At 48.0% G+C, this 19,039-nt stretch overlaps 1 protein-coding gene across 1 annotated transcript in view; it reads right to left on the bottom strand.

The window, feature by feature from the left end:
- Positions 1-14,417: 14,417 nt before the first annotated feature.
- Positions 14,418-19,039, bottom strand: part of KLRG2 (killer cell lectin like receptor G2) — an 18,299-nt gene continuing 13,677 nt past the window's right edge. The window contains exons 4-5 of the mRNA XM_077781051.1: positions 15,358-15,461; positions 14,418-14,857 (exon numbers count right to left, since the gene is read on the bottom strand). Coding sequence (XP_077637177.1) covers positions 14,737-14,857; positions 15,358-15,461 — 225 coding nt within the window. The 3' untranslated portion in view covers positions 14,418-14,736. The remainder of the gene's footprint in view (positions 14,858-15,357; positions 15,462-19,039) is intronic.

The following is a 19,039-nucleotide window of genomic DNA, read 5'->3' as shown; positions in this document are numbered from 1 at the left end:
CAGAGCACAACATGGGGCTTGAGCTCCCCAATCGTGAGATCATGACCTGAGCCAGAGTTGGACACTTAGCCAGCTGAGCCACCCAGTCGCCCTAAGGTTTTTTGTTTTAAGTAATCTCCACTACCCAGCATTGGGCTCAAGCTCAACCCCAAGCAAGATCAAGAGTTTCATGCTCCACTGACTGAGCCAGCCAGGTTCCCCAAGAGACTCTTGCAGACTTAAATATATTTGCGGATTTCAGAGTGAGGGTGTGGAAAAATATTTATAATTAAAATGAATACCAAAAGAAAGCTGGAGTAGCAGTACTTACATCAGACAAAGTAGACTTTAAAAGAAAGACTCTTGGGGTGCCTGGGTAACTTAGATGGTTGAGTGTCTGACTCTTGATTTAAGCTCGGGTCATGATCTCACAGTTTGTGAGATCGAGCCTTATGTCAGGCTCCATGTGCCTGCTTGGGATTCTCTCTCTCCATCTTAAATAAACTTAAAAAAACTTAACAATTGTAAATCTTTCTGCATCCAACATGGGCGCACCCAATTACATAAAACAAGAATATAAAAGAACTAATTGATAACAATACCATGTTAGTAGTTAACACTTCACTTTTATCAATGGACAGATCATTTAAACAAAAAATCAGTGTAACAACGAATTTGAATGACACACTGGACCAGATGGACGTAACAGACATATTCAGAACATTCCATCCTAAACCAGAATACACATTCTTATCAAGTGCACTGGAACATTCTCTAGAATAGATAACTTATTAGTCCACAAAACAAGCCTCAACAAATTCAAGAAGATCAGAGTCCTACCATGTACCTCATGTTTCTGACCACAACACTATGAAACTACAAGTGAACCACAAGAAAAAATCTGGTAAAACCACAAACACATGAAGGTTAAATAACATACTACTAATGAAATAGAGGTGGCAAAAACAATGAATGGGTCAGCCAGGAAATGAAAGAAAAAAAAAAAACACCATGGTAACATGAAAATGAAAACAATGGTCTAAAACATTTGGGATGCAGCAAAAGTGAGCAGGAAGTATATAGCAATTCAGGCCTGGCTCAGAAAGCAAGAAAATTTCCTAAAGAAGCTAATAAAAAGAACAAAACAAAGCTTAAAGCCAGTAGAAAGAAGAAGATTAGAGCAGAAATAAATGATAAAGAAACTGGAAAAAAAGAACACATTAATGAAACGAGCTGGTTTTTTGAAAAAATTCATTAAAATTGGTCAATATCTAACCAGACTTACTAAAAAGGAGAAAAGACCCAAATAAGTATCACAAATGAAAGAGGAGAAATAACAACCAACACCACAGAAATACAATTTTAAGAGATTATGAAAAATTATATACCAACAAATTGGACAACCTATAAGAAATGGATCAATTCCTATAAATTACCTATAGGTAATGTATAAATTCCCAACACTCAACAAGGTTTAGAAAACTTAGACAGATAATCAGCAAAGAAGTTCAATCAGTAATCAAAAAGTTCCCAACAAACAGAAATCCAGGGCCAGATGGCTTGACAGGCAAATCTTACCAAATTAATTTAAAAGAATTAAAAGAACTATTAAAAAATTCTAAACAAAAGAATAGTTTAAAAGAATACCTATTATTCTCAAACTACTCCAACAAATAGAAAAGGAAGGAGAACTTTCATATGCATTCCATGAGGCCAGCATTATCCTGATCCCAAAACCAGATGAAGACATGGCTAAAAAGCAAACAAAACAAACTATAGGCTAATATCCCTGATGAACAAGGATGCAAAAATCCTCAACAAAGTACTAGCAAACCAAATCCAACAGTGTATTAAAAAAAATCAGTCACCACAAGTGTGATTTACTCCTGGGTTGTAAGAGTGGTTCCATAGTCACAAATCCATCAGCGTGATACATCACATTAACAAAAGGTTAAGAACCATATGGTCATCTTGATAGATGCAGAAGAAGCATTGGACAAAGTACAATTCAGGATAATGGGTACAAGGCAGGTTTAGAGGAACATAACTCAATGTAATAAAGGCCACATGTGAAAAGCCCACAGCTACTATCCTAAATAGGGAAAAACCAAAAGCTTTTTCTCTATAGTCAGGAACAAGACGGGTGTCTGCTCTCACCACTTTTATTTAGCATAGTACTGGAAGTCCAAGCCACAGTAACCAAACAAAAAGAAAAAGCATCGAAATCCATAAGGAGGAAATCAAACTCCCTATTTACACATAACATGATACTATAGGTAGAAACCCTGAAAGACTCCACCCCAAAACTCCTAGGACTGATAAATTCAATAAAGTCACAGGATACAAAAATCAGCATACAGAAATCTGTTGCATTTCTATATACCAAAACAAAGCAGCAGAAAGAGAAACTAAGGAATTAATTCCATTTACAATTGCACCAAAGATAATAAGATACCTAGGAATAAACCTAACCAAGGAGGTGAACGACCTGTACTTTGAAAACTAAAACACTGATGAAAGAAATTGAGGATGACACAAGGAAATGGAAAGACATTCCACAATTGTGGGTTGCAAGAATAGTATTAAAATGTCTATACTACACAAAGCAGTCTACAGATTTAATGCGATCCCTAATAAAACTTTTTTCACAGAACTAGAACAAGCAATGCTTCAATGTGTATGGAACCATAAAAGACCCAGAGTAGCCAAAGCAATCTTGAAAACAAAAAGCAAGGTTGGAGGCATCACAATTCCAGACTTCAAGTTATATTACAAAGCTGTAGTAATCACAATAGTATGGTGTTGGCATAAAATAGATACACAGATAAATGTATCAGAGTAGAAAGCCCAGAAATAAACCCACAATTATTTGGTCACTTAATCTTCAATAAAGGAGGCAAGAATTTGCAATGGGAAAAAGACCATCTCTTCAACAAATGTTGGAAAAACTGGACCACTTTCTTACATCACACACAAAAACAAACTCAAAATGGATCAAACACCTAAAGGTGAAGTCCTTGAAGAAAGCACAAGCAGTAACATCTCTGACATCAGCTGTACCAACTTCTTTTTTGATAAGTCTCCTGAGGCAAAGGCAACCAAAGCCAAAATAAACCATTGGGACTCTTTCAAAATTAAAAGCTTTTGTACACCGAAGGAAACAATCACCCAAACTAAGAGGGAACCTACTGAATGGGAGAAGGTATTTACAGATGGTATATCCCATCACAGGGTTAGTATCCAAACTCTATAAAGAACTTATTAAATTCAGCATCTAAAATGGTAATAAACCAATTAAAAGTGGGGAGAAAACACGAACAGACATTTCTCCAAAGAAAACATCTGGATGGCCAGCAAACACATGAAAAGATGCTCAACATCACTCATCTTCAGGGAAATGCAAGTCAAAACTACAAGAAGCTATCACCTCCCATCTGTCAGAATGGCTAAACTCAGAAACCCAAGAAACAAGGGTTGCCAAGGATATGGGCAAAAAGGAACCCTCATGCATGGTTGGTGGAAATGCAAACTGGTGCACTGTGGAAAACAGTGTGGAGGTTCCTTTAAAAATTAAAAACAGAACTACCCTACCAGCAGTCACACTACTGAGTACTTTTTTTTTTAATTTTTATTTATTTCTAGGAGAGAGAGAGAGAGCGTGAACAGGGGAGGGTCAGAGAGAGAGGGAGACACAGACTCCGAAACAGGCTCCAGGCTCTGAGCTGGCAGTCAGCACAGAGCCTGACGCGGGGCTCGAACCCACGAACCGCGAGATCATGACCTAAGCGAAAGTCGGACGCCTAACCGACTAAGCCACCCAGGCGCCCCGGACACTACTGAGTATTTTAACCAAGGAATACAAAACACGAATTCCAGTGCATCTGGAATGAATACATGCATCTCATGTTTCTAAGAGCATTATTTACAATGCTCAAATTATGGACAGAGCCCAATTGTCTATTGACTGATGGATGGATGAAGATGATGAGATATATAGAATATTACTTAGCCATACAAATGAAATCTTGCCATTGCCAACAACATGGATGGAGCTAAAGAGTACTATGCTAAGAGAAATAAGTTAGAGAGGAACACATACCACATAATTTCCCTCATATGTGGAATTTAGGAAACAAAACAAGCAAAGGGAAGAGAGAAAGGGGCAGACCAAGAATCAGACCTTTAAGGTACAGAGAACAAAGTAATGATAACCAGAGGGGAAGTGGGTGGGGGAATGGGTGACATAGGTGAAGGGAATTAAGGAGGCCACTTGGGATGAACACTGGGTGATGGATGAAGTGTTTAATCACTATCTTGTACACCTGAAACTCATACTGTGTGTTAACTGGAATTTAAATAAAAACTTAAAGTGTCACCACCTGTGCACCAGAGGGTAGAACAAGATGGAAGGCTAAAGATGGAGCTGGAGTCTCAAACTCCTGCACTCCTCTTCCGACCCCTTTATGGCCTATATAACACTTATGTGCCATTCTCCCTCTGTGACCCTACAGCCAGAGATTGGGAAATCCATTGCAGCCCTGAGATACAGCAGCAATATAAACAGCCAACAGGAGATTCCCAGCCACCTTTTCAAGAGGTCCTTTCCTCACCCAGCAGTTGGGGGAATTGTGAACTTCAGCATAAGTGATGATGGTCCAGGACAGGAAGACATTTCCTGATGCAAGAGGAAGGAATATTAGCGCAAGGCTAGGGGTGATAAGACTAATGTTTTACAGACAATAGCAAATTTTTCTTGAGCCGTATTTGGTCCTCATAAGCTAATAACAGCCCTGGCTTTCAACATTCTTCATTTTTGAGGAATAGGGGCTATGAACACTCTAGCTACTTCCTGCTGAAAAGGGACGCAGATAGCTTTGACAAATGAAACTGCCTGGCATCTAATTGCAGACATTCCCTAGTACTAAGTGGAATCCCCATCCTTCATAGAGCCATTATTTTGGAACTCTGGTGTACTGACCTAACCTCTTACTCTGCATTTGTAATGAGGCCACTTAAGTTAGTTCATTTACACAGTGGTGTCTTTTCAGGAGGCTGCCCTGCCGGCGGGCTTTCAAAGTCAAGCCTATCACATGCATTCGAGTAGAGAATTAGCCAGATACGCAAGGAAACCAGAATTCCGGATCCAGCCTAGTTTTATAGGTAAACCATCATTCAAGGGTCATCAGAACTAGAATCTAACTCCCGTAAAGGCGGCTACAAAAACAATTTCCACTTTTCCTCTCTAAAATCAGTCTGTCAAAGATAGCCAAATTAAGAGTCGTTTGTAAAGCAATGCAGTTTTAACAATGGCCAAATTGTTTACATAAGTGCAGCAAGAATAGTGATTGATTGGGTTCTTTTATATTTGCTTTGCTAGAGCTTCTCATAAGGAGTTTCAGACTGAGCCTGCACTAGCTTTTCAATGCTAAGAGCCAAGCCAGATACTTGCCATCAGACTTGCCTACAATACCTTTAGGTCTACGTTACTTCTTTCATGAGGCTCCCCAAGAAATCCTGAAGTTTTGAGCCTGCCAGGAAGTGACCCTCCTTACTCACCTGGTAGGCCTCCTAGGAACACTTGTAAGCAAGGTACCAAGCCAGTTATTTCCAAAGGGCTTCATGGGCTCCATAAAATCAACCTTACTTCCTTAATGCTGTCTGGTCATATCTGAGCCAATACAGGTCTCTCTCAAATAAGGCATTGCGGTCAAAGCCTTGACAATATAACCAGTATTTCCAGTGGTATCCTGTCACAAGGAGGACAGATTCTTCCTGAACTTCTTCAGGTAACTTTGATTTCCCATGTTGTCGCTGCTGCAAGCCCCAGCCAAACCCTTCTGGGTAAGAAGTTCCCTCAGATTCACAACTCACATCCAGCATTAAGACCCCTAGGTCCCTGGGGGCACCTGGGTGGCTTGGTCGGTTGAGCGTCCGACTTTCGCTTAGGTCATGATCTCGCGGTTCGTGGGTTCAAGCCCCGCGTCGGGCTCTGTGCTGACTGCCAGCTCAGAGCCTGGAGCCTGTTTCGGAGTCTGTCACTCCGTCTCTCTCTGACCCTCCCCTGCTCACGCTGTCTCTCTCTCTCTCTCTCTCTCTCTCCTAGAAATAAAATTAAAAAAAAAAAAAGACCCCTAGGTCCCTGTACTTGTTTTACTATCATTTGTCCTTTAAGAAAGCTTCTTACTGGTTAGCAACTCAGTCCAGTCCACTTCCCTTCTTAGCCAAGGCATATGAAGGGTATTTAAGGCTTTTTACTTTTAAGATCTCTACATCCAACATGAAGCTCGGACCCACAGTCCCAAGAGTCACATGCTGTACTGACTAAGCCAGCCAGGTGCCCCTTAAAGGTCTTGATATCTGGATTAGATGGGAAATAAAAAGGTCTTCAGTAACCCAGTAAAGAAAAAAAAAAGCCTGTAATCCCTTTCCCGTTTTAGAGATTGGGAAGGGTTTTTTTGTTTTCTGTTTTTTTTAATCAGTAACTACCTTAGCATCACTTTTGGCTTACACAACCAGATGATGCCCAGGAACTTGACCAATTGAGCCAGCCTTGGATCTGGTAGGTATTTCCCTCCCATCCTCATGGGAATGATGGTTTATTAGGTATAGGGCTGCCTGAGGCGGCGGATAAATCACAGGTTAACACCATCTACTTAATGAGGGAGCACCATCTCCTCAGGCCATAGTCCTCTTTATTGCTCTCAGGGACCAGCTGTATTGTATAGATACCCATTTTGCGTGACCCACGAGGATAGGTTTCACTACTCAGCTACACAACCTGAATTCACCTGTTGTAATTAGTTAGCTCCAGATCTGGTAGATCTCTATGCCCAAAATACACTCCAGAAGGGGGGAAATCTGCACCAGGAAACAGGAAGCCTGCTGATCTGTGGATAGAGACTAGTTTGTCTAATCTTGATAATTTGTCTCTCATGGCTATCAGTAGCCTTTATTTCTCCCCCAAATTTTGAGGGGTTTCCATAGATCATTGTGCATTCAGCCCCATTTTCTATTAGAGCTAGTACAGTCTGTTAGTGGGGCACCAATAAATGGTTAATTCAGCCTGGCTCCGCTGCTTGCCACCTACTGCACAAACTAGAGAGCAAAGCACTAGAGGGCAATGTTGGCCTAACCCCCAGTTCACAGAAGGGCCGGCAGTGACACACCTGGCTCTTTTGAGCCTCCCTTCAAGGCAGTAAACTACTTTCCCTTGGGTGATGTCTTCCATAGGTCTAGCAAGACCGAACTGGGTTGTATTTTCTCTTGGGGTCCCAGATAATATTAGATCTTGCCACAGTTCACAAGCAACCTTGATGGGCCCCCCTCTCCGCCATTTTGCCGTGGTCGGAGTCCTTGGATTTTCAACCTATTTCCCTTCTGAGGGATCCTTTCAATTTCACTTAAGTCAGTCAACATGAAGCCAGTGGAGAAATGGGCTGATCGATAGGGTCCAGAACAGATCCTGAAGTCCTATTCCACACCCTTGGGGCTGACTGTAAGACAGAGTTCTTCGTACCAGAGCAAACTAATCCTTCATCGGGGCCTCTCATTTATGCTGGACATAAATGGCATGTTTCGTTCCCACTTCATGTATAATTTCTTGGAGTCCTTCTATAGAGGCCAGGTTATCTTAATGCTGTCAGTTATGCAGTCAACCAACCGAGCTAAGTGCCTGCATCTCTCACCCACGCTTGAGGCATATAACCCTTGTTGCAGTGACTGTGACTATTTTCTTTTTATGTCGCACTTAACCCATTTAACATAACACCATCTCCCCCGGTACCCCACAGCTGTAACACCCAAGCTGCCATCCCTTCAGCCCTTTCGCTTCCCCACCATGTCAGGTAGGATACCTAACAGCTCTTTGGGCGTTTTTAAGGCCTCCCCATACTCACGCACTGGTCCGAAACGCTCCAAAGACCTGGCCAAGTCTCCCCATGCAGCCAGGGCTGGCCAGCTTAGGCTGGAACCCCAGCGTCTGGCTCCTCCCCTCACCCCCAAATGCTTACCCCCTCCCCCAGACAACCCACTCTTCCCCGGCAAGGACCCTTTACCCAAACTTGTTTTATCTCGGGTATCCTGTTGACTACACCAATTGTTAAAAGGTAGAGGAGCCTTAGAGCGAAAACCGAAGCAAGCCCCGCCACCTCCGGGTGACTTACTGACACGGGCCGGCCGGCCAGGGCGCTGTGCTGGGATCCTCCGCTGGTGCTCTCTGCGCCGTAGCCCCGGAAGCCACCCAGACCTTAATCGCCAGCTCCAGAGCGAGAAGCAAGCTGGCAAGGTCCCAGGGTAGTTACCTTGAGTGGTGTCACCTGTGCACTAGAGGCTGTCCACCGTTACCTAACGAGGGACCGCCTGTGTGCCACAGGGAGCACGGATGGGAGGGCCCAAGATGGAGTCAGCGCAGTCTGCACTCCTACACCATCTTCCTCTCACACGGTTCTCAGCCCTGTTGTGTTCGCTGGGGACTGTAGCGGAGAATAGTCACAGCTGCAAAAACATTTGGTCCTCTGGGGACATCGTGCTTAGCGTTTCCTTCGTGGGGGCCTTGGTTTTTGCTGTCATCAAGCATTTCCCCCAAAGCTGAAATTCAAGGGAAAAACCTCCACTTCTAAGTAGACTTGTTTGTATTTTCAAGACAGACTTTCTCGCTCCTCCGATAACCCTAAAAATTAAGGTTGACTTTTCTTTATCGGTTCCAAGTTCTTGGCTTTTTCTCTCCAAGTCTCATTTTAAGAGTCTGCTTTTATATAAACAACTTTCCGCATGATCCCATTATCCCAGCGAGTCAGAGCCAAGCGTGTACCGCGGTGTGAACACTTCTGACAATTAGTGTGATCATTCAATGCGGTACCTGGTAAAATGGTAGTTGTAGGCAATGGCCCATTTCATAAGTCACTTTTGAAAAGTTACTTTTTCATAAGTAAGTTTTTATAAATATTGGTGATGGTTTTAAAAATCAGAAACCTTTACGGGATTTTCCACATTAAAAGTTCAAGTAAGGGGCACCTGGACGGCTCGGGTCATGATCTCACGGTTGCTTGAATCTGAGCCCCACGTCGGGCTCTGTGCAGACAGCTTGGAGCCTGGAGCCTGCTTCAGCTCCTGTGTCTTCCTCCTCCCTACCCGATTCATGCTCTCTCAAAAATAAACATTAAAAAAAATCTACGTAAGTATCATACAGTTTAACAAATGTGTGTACACATCCAAGATGGATACTCAGTTGGCATTTATTGGTAGGACAGTTAAACCACTCAAACATGCCCTTCCAACTGGTAATTAGGTAGGTGCCGCCCTGAAGTTGAGCACCTTCCTCCCCACCCAAGTCCATGCCCACATCTCTCAAGGTTGATGTCTGGCACACTGGTCCACCACAATATGCTATACTGACTCAAGTATTTTGAAAGACATTCTTTGGGGCGCCTGGGTGGCTCAGTCAGTTAAGTATCCAACTTCCTCAGGTCGTCATCTCACGCACGGTCTGTGAGTTTGAGCCCTGCATCAGACTCTGTGCTGACAGCTGAGGGCCTGGAGCCTGCTTTGGATTCTGTGTCTCCCTCTATCTGCCCCTCCCCCGCTTGCACTCCATCTCCATCTCTCCCTCTCTCTCACATATAAACAAAAAAACCTTTAAAAAAAGAAAAACATTGTCTGTTTTTCCCATCTGAAAAAAAACAAAAAACAAAAAACAAAACCAGCTGTTTACATCATGATTTTACCATACCTTGACTGTTGAGATTTAGATTTTCCCAGAGTATAAGTAAGGCAATACGAGTTCCCCCTTGTGTTCTTTTCCATTGCTTTTTCTAATTTGGAAAAAAAAAATATATTTTTTTTTAAATAAAAAATCCCAGCTGCAGGGTAGGTAGGAAAGGCAGGAGAGAGCCGAGAGGTCAGGGTTTCACAGCAGAGCAGTGCAGCGGGGCCGTGCGGGGGTACCGGCACCCACAAACCCCAGGAAGTCAGATGTTCTGGGTGTACAAGTAGATATGAAGACCAGACCACACTCACAGCCAGCATGGTAGCGCTTAGGCTCAAAGCAAGGCCCTCAGCCTCACAGAACTGGGCTCCCAGGCATGGACCCAGCAAGACACAGCCACACAGGAGCCCAAAGCTGGCAGCAGCACCGCAATCTGCCTCCCTGCTGCCTTGGGAGAGTGGCTCTCCTGGGTCCCGATCTGTGCACCTCCGTATCTGGGTGCTATTCACTGCCGGTGACAGAACACTCTAGGAGAGAGCTGGCTTTGTCTATTCAAAGAGTCAGTGTTGGGGCACCTGGGTGGCTCAATCAGTTAGACGTCTGACTTGATGTCAGCTCAGGTCTTGATCTCAGGGTTGTGAGTTCAAGCTCCACACTGGGTGTGAAGCCTACTTTAAAAAAAAAAAAAGCCAGTGTTACAAAAAAAAAGTTCTAGGTTTAAAGAGATTAAAGGAACCAATAACAGTGCTTAGACCCTGACTGGACCTTTGTTTAAAATACATTGGTGGAAGAACCAGAAATATTGGAACATGGATTGAATGTGAACTTAACATTCATTTATTTAAGTGTAGTAATGGTGGAGTTGCGATTACATAGAAAAGTGTGCTTATTTCTAGCAGGTGCATGCCAAAGAATTTAGGGGTGAAGCATCAAAGTGTCAAAGTCTACAGCTTATTTTTAGATGGTTCAACAAATTGATATATATACATATACACACACATAAGTAAGGAGTAAATATGGCAAAATGTTGTCAGATCTAGGGAGAGGGCATAGAGCTGTTGATCTTATCTTTTTTTTCCCCAACTCTCCATTTTGAAAATTTTCACCAAGTTGAGGGATATCTTAGATCTTCCATGTAGGGGTGCTTGGGTGGCTCAGTTGGTGAAGCGTCTGACTCTTGACTTTGGCTCAGTCATGATCTCACAGTTTGTGAGATCAAGCCCTGCGTTGGGCTCTGTGTTGACAGCTCTCTCACTCTCTCTCTCTCTCTCTCGCTCTCAAAATAAATAAATAAGCTTAAAGAAATCATCACTTTAAAAATGCTCTGTCCGCCAGGCACGTAGGTCTTTCAGGTAGGGTTTCTCCATGTATAGTCTCTCACCATCAGTATCAGAATCAACAGAGAAAATACAGGAATGGCCCACGAGCACATGAAAACAGACTCCACATCCATCATCAAGAAAATGCAAATACAATTATGGGCTTGTGGTGTCAGTGCTATGCACCTGAAACTAACGTAACATTGTCAACTACATGTCAATGGGAAAAAGTACAGAGGGAAACCACACAGAGAGCAGCACACACCCACTAGAAGGGCTGAACAACATCAGTGTCAGTGAAGACATGGAGCCACAGGAACGCCTGTATTTCAGGGACAGGGGGTTCTAAAATGGTACAGCTACACTGGAGAACAATGTTCCAGTGTCTTACAAATTCGACATAACCTCGGTTAAGAGTCCGACCCTTGATTTCAGCTTGGGTCATGAGCTCACGGTTCATGGGTTTGAGCCCCACGTCGGGCTCTGCGCTGGCAGCACAGAGCCTGCTCGGGATTCTCTCTCTGCCCCTCTCCCGCTCACGTGCACTCTCTCTCCTTCTCTCTCTCTCAAAATAAATATTTAAAAAAATAAGAAGTTCAACGTATCCTGCCCATACAAACTTCCTCTCAGGTCCCAAGAGAAATGAAAACCTACATCCCAACACTGGTATTCCAACGTTCCCGGCAGCTGTATGCACAACAGCCAGACTCTGGAGACAGCCATGCAGGGTGTCACCAACTTGAGCGCAGATAAAGTGAGAGACAGCCCTGCACGGACAGGTGCAGCACCACGAGCAAGTGATTGAAACCGATCACAAGAGTACACGCTATACGATTCTCTTCTTACGAGAGTTCCTAGAACCAGCTGAAGCTTCCTGCAGACTGAACAGACTTGCCTGGGGCTGGAGGTCAGAGAGGATCGGCGGCAAAGGGACACGAGAGAACTTTCTGGGGCCTGTGGAATGTGTCTTGGCCGGCAGTGGTCACGTGGGTACCTACATCTGTTTGAAAGTGCTCCCGAGAGAAGTGCATTTTCTTTCGGGCAAACTCCCATCTCCATAAAGTTGACTCAAAACACATTTACACAACTTTTTTCCCTGCCCCGGTGGTGAGACGGGCTCTTTCAGACAAGGTTTCTCAAAATGTGGTCTCTGGACCTTGTGCATCAGCCTCACCAGGAAGTCTGACTCACTGAGTCAGAATCTCAGGACTGGACCGGGGAGGAGTCGTGTGCACCTGACACACGCGGCCGCGCCTCAGGGGCCGGTTGTCACAGCTCGGGGACACGAGCCAAGGCTGGATTTCACACGAGAGTGCTGGGGGTCCCTGGCGGGAAGAGAGACGTGAGAAATTATCCAAGAGGAATTCCGTGCCGACCGACCAGTCGTGTAACCTTCCTGCTTCTGTTCTGGAGGAAGGGAAAGGCAGCTCCGAAGGCCAAGCCGCAACTTGTGACAAGGGCCCCCCAGCGAAGGAAGGCTGTGAGAAGGGGTGGCCACAGGACTCCCTTCCGAAGCCCCTGCTCTCCAGCCAGGCTGCGCCTTGGAATCTTGTGGACCTTTTTTTAAAAAGTCTAATTCCTCTCTCTCTTTTTTTTTTTTTAGTTTATTTATTAAGAGAAAAAGAGTGCAGGGGAGGGTCAGAGAGACAGGCAGAGGGAGAATCCCAAGCAGGCTCCACGCTGTCAGCAAAGAGTCCGATGTGGGGCCAGAATCCACGAACTGTGAGATCGTGACCCGCTTAACTGACTGAGCCACCCAGGCGCCCCATCTAATTCCTCTTTTAATCACAGTAGTACATAAATACAGGCCCTTAAAAAAAATGTGAATATGGCTTTAGTAATACTAAAGTCGGCATGTTTAAAAAAAGAGACTGGTCCTTCTGTAAACTTCTTCCTGCTTCTTGGAGACACGGACGAGCTTTTTACTCTTAAGTGTGCAGCCTCATGAATATTTACATGCATGCCCCCCCGCCCGCCACGCCCGCCCAGACCAGGACCCTGACCATTTCCAGCACTCTAGAATGTTCCTGGCGCCCCTGCTCTGTTCCTACTTCCCCAGATAACCACTATTCTGACTTCTGCCACCACTGATAAGTTTTAAGGCAACCACTTTAAATTACTTTTGTATGGGGCACCCGGGTGGCTCAGTCACACTTCACGTCAGACTTCAGCTCAGGTCATGATCTCAGGGTTTGTTTGTTTGTTTTTTAATGTTTTGCTTTTTTTTTTTTTAAATTTCTGAGAGAGAGAAAAACAGCGTGAGCAGGGGAGGGTCAGAGAGAGGGGGAGATACAGAACCTGAAACAGGCTCCAGGCTCTGAGCTGGAGCACAGAGCCCGACTCGGGGCTCAAACCCACCAGACTGTGAGATCATGACCTGAGCCGAAGTCGGACACTTAACTGACTGAGCCACCCAGGCGCCCCTGATCTGCCTACTTCGGAGAGGACCTTGCAGCTGCTTAGGACGCTAGATCCCAAGTTCACTCTTCTTCCCCTTCATTACCAAGAGAAGCTAAAATACTTTCCGATTTCCAGGCCCCGCCACGAAACCGCCATACCCCGGGGCACCTGTAAGCCTGTGTCAGCGGTGAGCCGGGCGCCTGACACCACGGACTCAGGACCTTTGCAGAGAAGGGCTCCGCCTGTTAACACGGAACCTGTGACCAAGCTGCATGTCCCACTGTAGCTGGAGCAAGCAAGCCACGAGAAAGCCCAGTGTTTCTCAGACTTCGTTTACTGCCTCTCAGTTGCCCCCTTGGGACTCTACCCCTTTCTGCCCGGCGGCCCATCTGCGTCGCACCAACAGGTGGTCTGACCGGACCCTCAGAGGTTTCTGTTCGCCAGGAGCCTGAATGCACGCCCGCCTCCGGAGAGGAAGGTCGGTCTGCACGGGGCGGTGGTGCCCAATGCTCAGCGCCAAGATGCGATGCAGGCACAGCCTCCCGTCACTGGGAGAGAGGTCTGTGTGGCCGAGACACGACCCACCCTGCGGCCACTCCCTCGGGCCCCAGCTCAGACCTCTTCAGGCCCGTGTCCTCACCGCCTGGATCCCTGTCTCAGCGGGTCCCTGTGCCGTGCAGCCCCCTTGGCTTCTCCAGCCCAGGCGCCACAGACCTCACCCCTGCCAGCCCCTGCCCAGTGCGCGCCGGCTAGGAAACCTCTTCCCTCCCCCGGGGGCGCCCACTTCTCACGTACTGTCCTCCAGACAGGGCTGGTCGGACGCAGCCGCCGCTTACGGGACCGCACTTCGGCGGTGCTGTTACCGCCGCCAAGGCCCAGCGCCGCAGCACAGGGGAGGCTCGCTCTGTGCGCTCAGGTGAGAGCGCACGGCAGCACCTGGGAGCCTGAGGCCCCTCCTGGTCCTGAAGGCTGCAAGGGCGTGCACGTGTGACCAGACAGGTGCAGGGACAGGGTGCGGAACGCCATTTTAATGAGGGAGAAACCCAGGCTCAAAAGTGCTCAGAAACCATCCCAAGGTAACCCAACGAATCCACTTCGGAGGCTGGAGGCTAAAATACACACTCTGTCCAGGGCCCCAGAAAACCTCCATTCCCCTGGACGTGATCTGCTCGCACCAGAAGTCCAGTCCCGGCTTCGCTCAGAGAGGGCCCCTCAGCGCGGAGCGGGGACACCCCGAAGCCTGGGTCCAGGGAGGGGAGTGGCTACCCCAGCCGGCCACCTGGCCTCCGCTTGGGGCCGCACGCCCCCGAAGTCCCTGGACGGGCAGAACCCCAATCACTCGATCCGCTTGGCGCAGACCCAGGGTCTTGGAGAGGCACAGTCCCAAGCCACAACCTTGCCTTCCTCCAGGCCCCCGCACTTGAGGCCGGGCTGGTCCTCATCTTCCTCCGGGAGTCTGGGGAGGGGGAGAAGAGGGGACGGGGCTCAGGGTGACGGGCTCTGCCAGCCTGTGCGCCCGATGCCAGTGCCGGCGTGGGTCCTGCTTGACCACTGCTCAGAGCCAGGAGAGTCTGCAAAGGGCTCTGGCATCGGAGTCATGAGGATGCCCCACAGCTTGGGAGAACCACCCACCCTCCTGCGGGCGCGCCCCTCATCTACCGAACAGGGGGACGGACAGTCCTGCTCCGGCGAGCTCTGGGAGCCCAACAAGGGATGGGGTGACTGGGACTAAATGAAACCAGGCCCTGAGCGGGGCAGTGGGGGAGGGGTGTCTCCCAAGAGGTACCCCCAGGCTGGTGGTGGAGCAGGGGCTGAAACCGGGAACGAAGGAGGCTCCAGTGGGGGAAGATGTCAGCGGAGGGGAAGGCCCGTGACCCCTCGTTGGTGCCTGCTGTGATGTCATTCCGGTCATACTGGGGACAGAGGGGCCACCCACCCAGGCCCGTGGTCACTCACAGCTGGGGCGGTAGTGGAGCCCCGTCGATCCAGTGCCAGCCCTGGGGGCCTCGCCGGGCCCCCAGCCAGGAGTGTTTGGTGAGCGGGTATCTGCTCAGGAAGTCCTGAAGGAGAAAAGCAGCCGGTCACCCTTCTTCCGACACTAGACACCGGTACGGCTGCCCCGGGGGATTCTGCGCCCCACGCTGCCCCACCTCCCGCAAATTCCCAACTCACCCAGCCAGAGACCCGGCTCGGCTCAACCCAGCTCTCCCCAAACACCAGCAAGTGGAAAGCTGTATCGGGCCCTGGCTGGTTGCCAGACACTGTGTTCAAGACTGGGGACCAGAAATGTTTCCATGGATATGAGCGGCCAGACAAGGGGGAGAAAGCCGGGAGGCTACAGAGCACATCCAGGCAGCAGACGGCCTGACCCGGCAGGAGGCGGCCTGGGAGCAGATGGTCAGCAAGGGCGCACCTGTCGGCGACAGCGTAAGGTACCCTGCAGCAGCGCGGCACCATATCACAGCCACTTACACAAAGAAGACAAGTACGAAGGCCACCGAGCAGTATGGGGAAAGCTCTCCTACGTGAGGGGCTACCGCGCGCGCGAAGGCGGACTCCGCCGTGGCAGGATCGGGTCCTGAACTCGGTGTGCGCACCAGCGCAGACACAGGCAGCACCAAAAACCCAGAGTGCGTTGGAGAGCTATTAGAGGCGATTTTTCTCTTTCTTTTCAATATTTGTCCTTGAGGTCACATTGTTTTTGGCAACAGAATGAATGAAAAAAATGTGCTTGAAAAGTTTTAACTTGGACAATGAGGGTCCAGCTCTGTAAGTCCCGGTGTGGGGCAGCGACGCCGGTGCATCTTCCAGAACATACCTCAGTACCACCTGACGGGAGCAGCGACATCCTTCCTACCACTTGGGTGAGTGATTCCACTTTGGAGAATAAATCCAAGGCCATAAAGGGGGAGAAAATGAACTCCGAAGATAGCACAGTGTTATGTTTAAAGAAAAAATGGAGGGGCGCCTGGGTGGCTTTCGCTTAGGTCATGATCTCGCGGTTCGTGGGTTCCGCCCCGCGTCGGGCTCTGTGCTGACTGCCAGCTCGGAGCCTGGAGCCTGTTTCAGTCTGTGACTCCCTCTCTCTCTGACCCTCCCCTGCTCACGCTGTCTCTCTCTCTCTCTCCTAGAAATAAATAAAACATTAAAAAAAATTTTTTAAAGAAAAAATGGAAACCACCCAATGCTCAGCAATCAGGAAATAGCATAAGCAGGCATGTTATGGGACAGCAACCCCATGGAAAATTACAATGCCATTAAAGATGACAAGTACGCAGAAAATGTAATGCAAGAAAATGTAAATAGAACAGGAAGAGCAGACCGACCACACCAGCAAGGACGCATTGCTCACAACACCCACAAGCATATATCCATTAGTGAAAATTAGAAGTGGACTCTTAGGAGTCTGATGCATGTGCAGATTTTCCCTAGAAAACTGAGAAAGCCAAAACCTCTACACTTGCCCCTGGTTATTAGAAAGTAAGCACTAGGGCCATGACCGTCCCCTGTTTGTCCTTCAGGTCTGTTTAAAGGTCATTTCCTGTAGGGACACGGTGCTGACTGTCCTCTCCTCTCCCACACACCCCCCCCCCCGTAAGGTGGGCTCCCTCCCCTGTGCTGTGACCATAATTTGGAGCTTGATGCCCAGAACTAAATAGCTTGTCAGTTTCCAACATTGGGCAGGGACCGTGGTGAGGACCGGGGGCCTGTCTGATTCACACCGGCCCTGAGAACCCAGCACACAGTAAGCCAGCTCAACAGAACTGGCTCCCTGTGCTCCCTGCCAGTATACCCAGCAAGGGCCACAGCTCACACATGTGCCATCAGGCCACCCGTGGGCCCCAGAGGCGCCAGCACAGACCCAGCTCCTCTCAAGGAAGCGCCACCAGTCAGCAGCTGAGAGAAGCCAGAAACAGCTTTCTGGCTGAGGGCTGCTAACCTGACCCCTTCTGAAACCTTAAAGGTCAGACTGCATATGAAAGAGGAGAGTTGGCGATGACAGGCCACACCTTGGCTGGACCGCAGTCCGGGAGCTTTGGAGAGGATGAGGAGGAGCCTGGAGCCAGCTCTGAGGGGAGTCGGAGGACAGAACAGCCCAAAGCATCTCAACAGTGGCTGCAGCAGACCCAGGACCCCTTCTGGCCAGCACCCCCTCCTGGAGGACACACCAGGGCCGGGAGCTTCTCCCGGGGCCCAGAGGCCACTATCACTGTGGAGAGCAGAGTTTTGGGACCGGGACACCCCACATTCAAATTCTGGTTCTGTGACTTTAGGCAAGTTCCCAACCTTTCAGAGCTTCAGTATGGTCCTCTAAAATGGGGGGGGGGGATTTGTGGGGTTTTAAAAAAATTATTATTAAGTTTGTTTATTTTCAAAGAGAGAGAATCCCAAGCAGGCTCCAAGATGTCAGCACAGAGCCCGACACTCAACCTCACAAACCCTGAGATCATGACCTGAGCTGAAATCAGGAGTTGGATATGGGGTGCCCGAGTGGCTCAGTCGGTTGAGCATCTGACTTAGGCTCAGGTGATGATCTTACTGCTTGTGAGTTCGGGCCCCCGTCGGGCTCTTTGCTGACAGCTCCAAGCCTGAAGCTGGCTTCAGATTTTGTGTCTCCCTCTCTCTCTGCCACTCCCCTGCTTGCCCTCTGTCTGTCTCTCTCCAATATAAATAAAGATTAAAAAAATAATATTGGAAAAAAAAGAAAGAGTTGGACGCTTACCTGACTGAGCCACCAGGGCCCCCCAAAACTGAGGAGACATTTGTAATGAGGCCTGTGATAATACGTATAAAGCCAAGGTCAGGTCGTATGTACTCACTAAAAGAGAAATCTCCAGTCTGTGCATGGTGGTGTGCAAACATAGTCCCCAACACAGGTGACCTCAACTGATGTCTCCAGCGTTGCCACGAGGCTCCTGCCCTTCGTCCAGGCCTGGCCCCAGCCCGCCCGGCCCTCCCCAACTTCAGCCCCCGGGGCCTCCATGACAGGAAGCAGGGCCCACCCCTGCCCAGGCACCCCTTTCCATCCTTCTTTCCTTGCAGCTCTGACTACATTGCTGTCACCGCTAGCAAAAATTATGGCATGGGAAAAGTAACATCCATGGATTAAGTTCCAGAAACTTCTGAGTCATTTATGGTCCAAAGAACTTCTGTGTATGATGCCACCGAAATCCCGGGGCCTCCACGGTCTTCAGCTGGTGCTTCTCCAACTTTGCCACCGATGCGGGGACATGTGGGAATATGACCCTGAGCAGAATTTCCTTGAAATCCCGTATTTTCCATCTTAAAAGTGAGCTAAGTTATCTGCTGTGCCTTCAAACATTTCTTTTTTAAAAACTGTGGATAAAATACGTATCATGAAATTTGGCTTTTTCACCATTTTTAAGTGTACAGGTTGCTGGCATCATGTGCATTCACACCGCTGTGCAGCCATCATCCATCCCCAGAGCCTTTTCCTCTCTCTGCACGCAAACTCCAGCCCATTAAACACCCTCCTTCCCCGGCCCCCGCCGGCAGGCACCACTCTCCCTTCTGCCTTCACACATCTCTGCTTTACTATTCAGGTGCTCCCATTAGTTAGTCTTCGTAATCCTATGATGGAAAGTTCTTCATGTTTTTTTCCTTTTTTTTTTTTTTT

Source organism: Crocuta crocuta, unplaced genomic scaffold, assembly GCF_008692635.1.
Source record: "Crocuta crocuta isolate KB4526 unplaced genomic scaffold, BGI_CrCroc_1.0 scaffold228, whole genome shotgun sequence".
NCBI classification, from domain to species: domain Eukaryota; kingdom Metazoa; phylum Chordata; class Mammalia; order Carnivora; family Hyaenidae; genus Crocuta; species Crocuta crocuta.
This window is presented reverse-complemented; position numbering and strand designations above follow the sequence as displayed.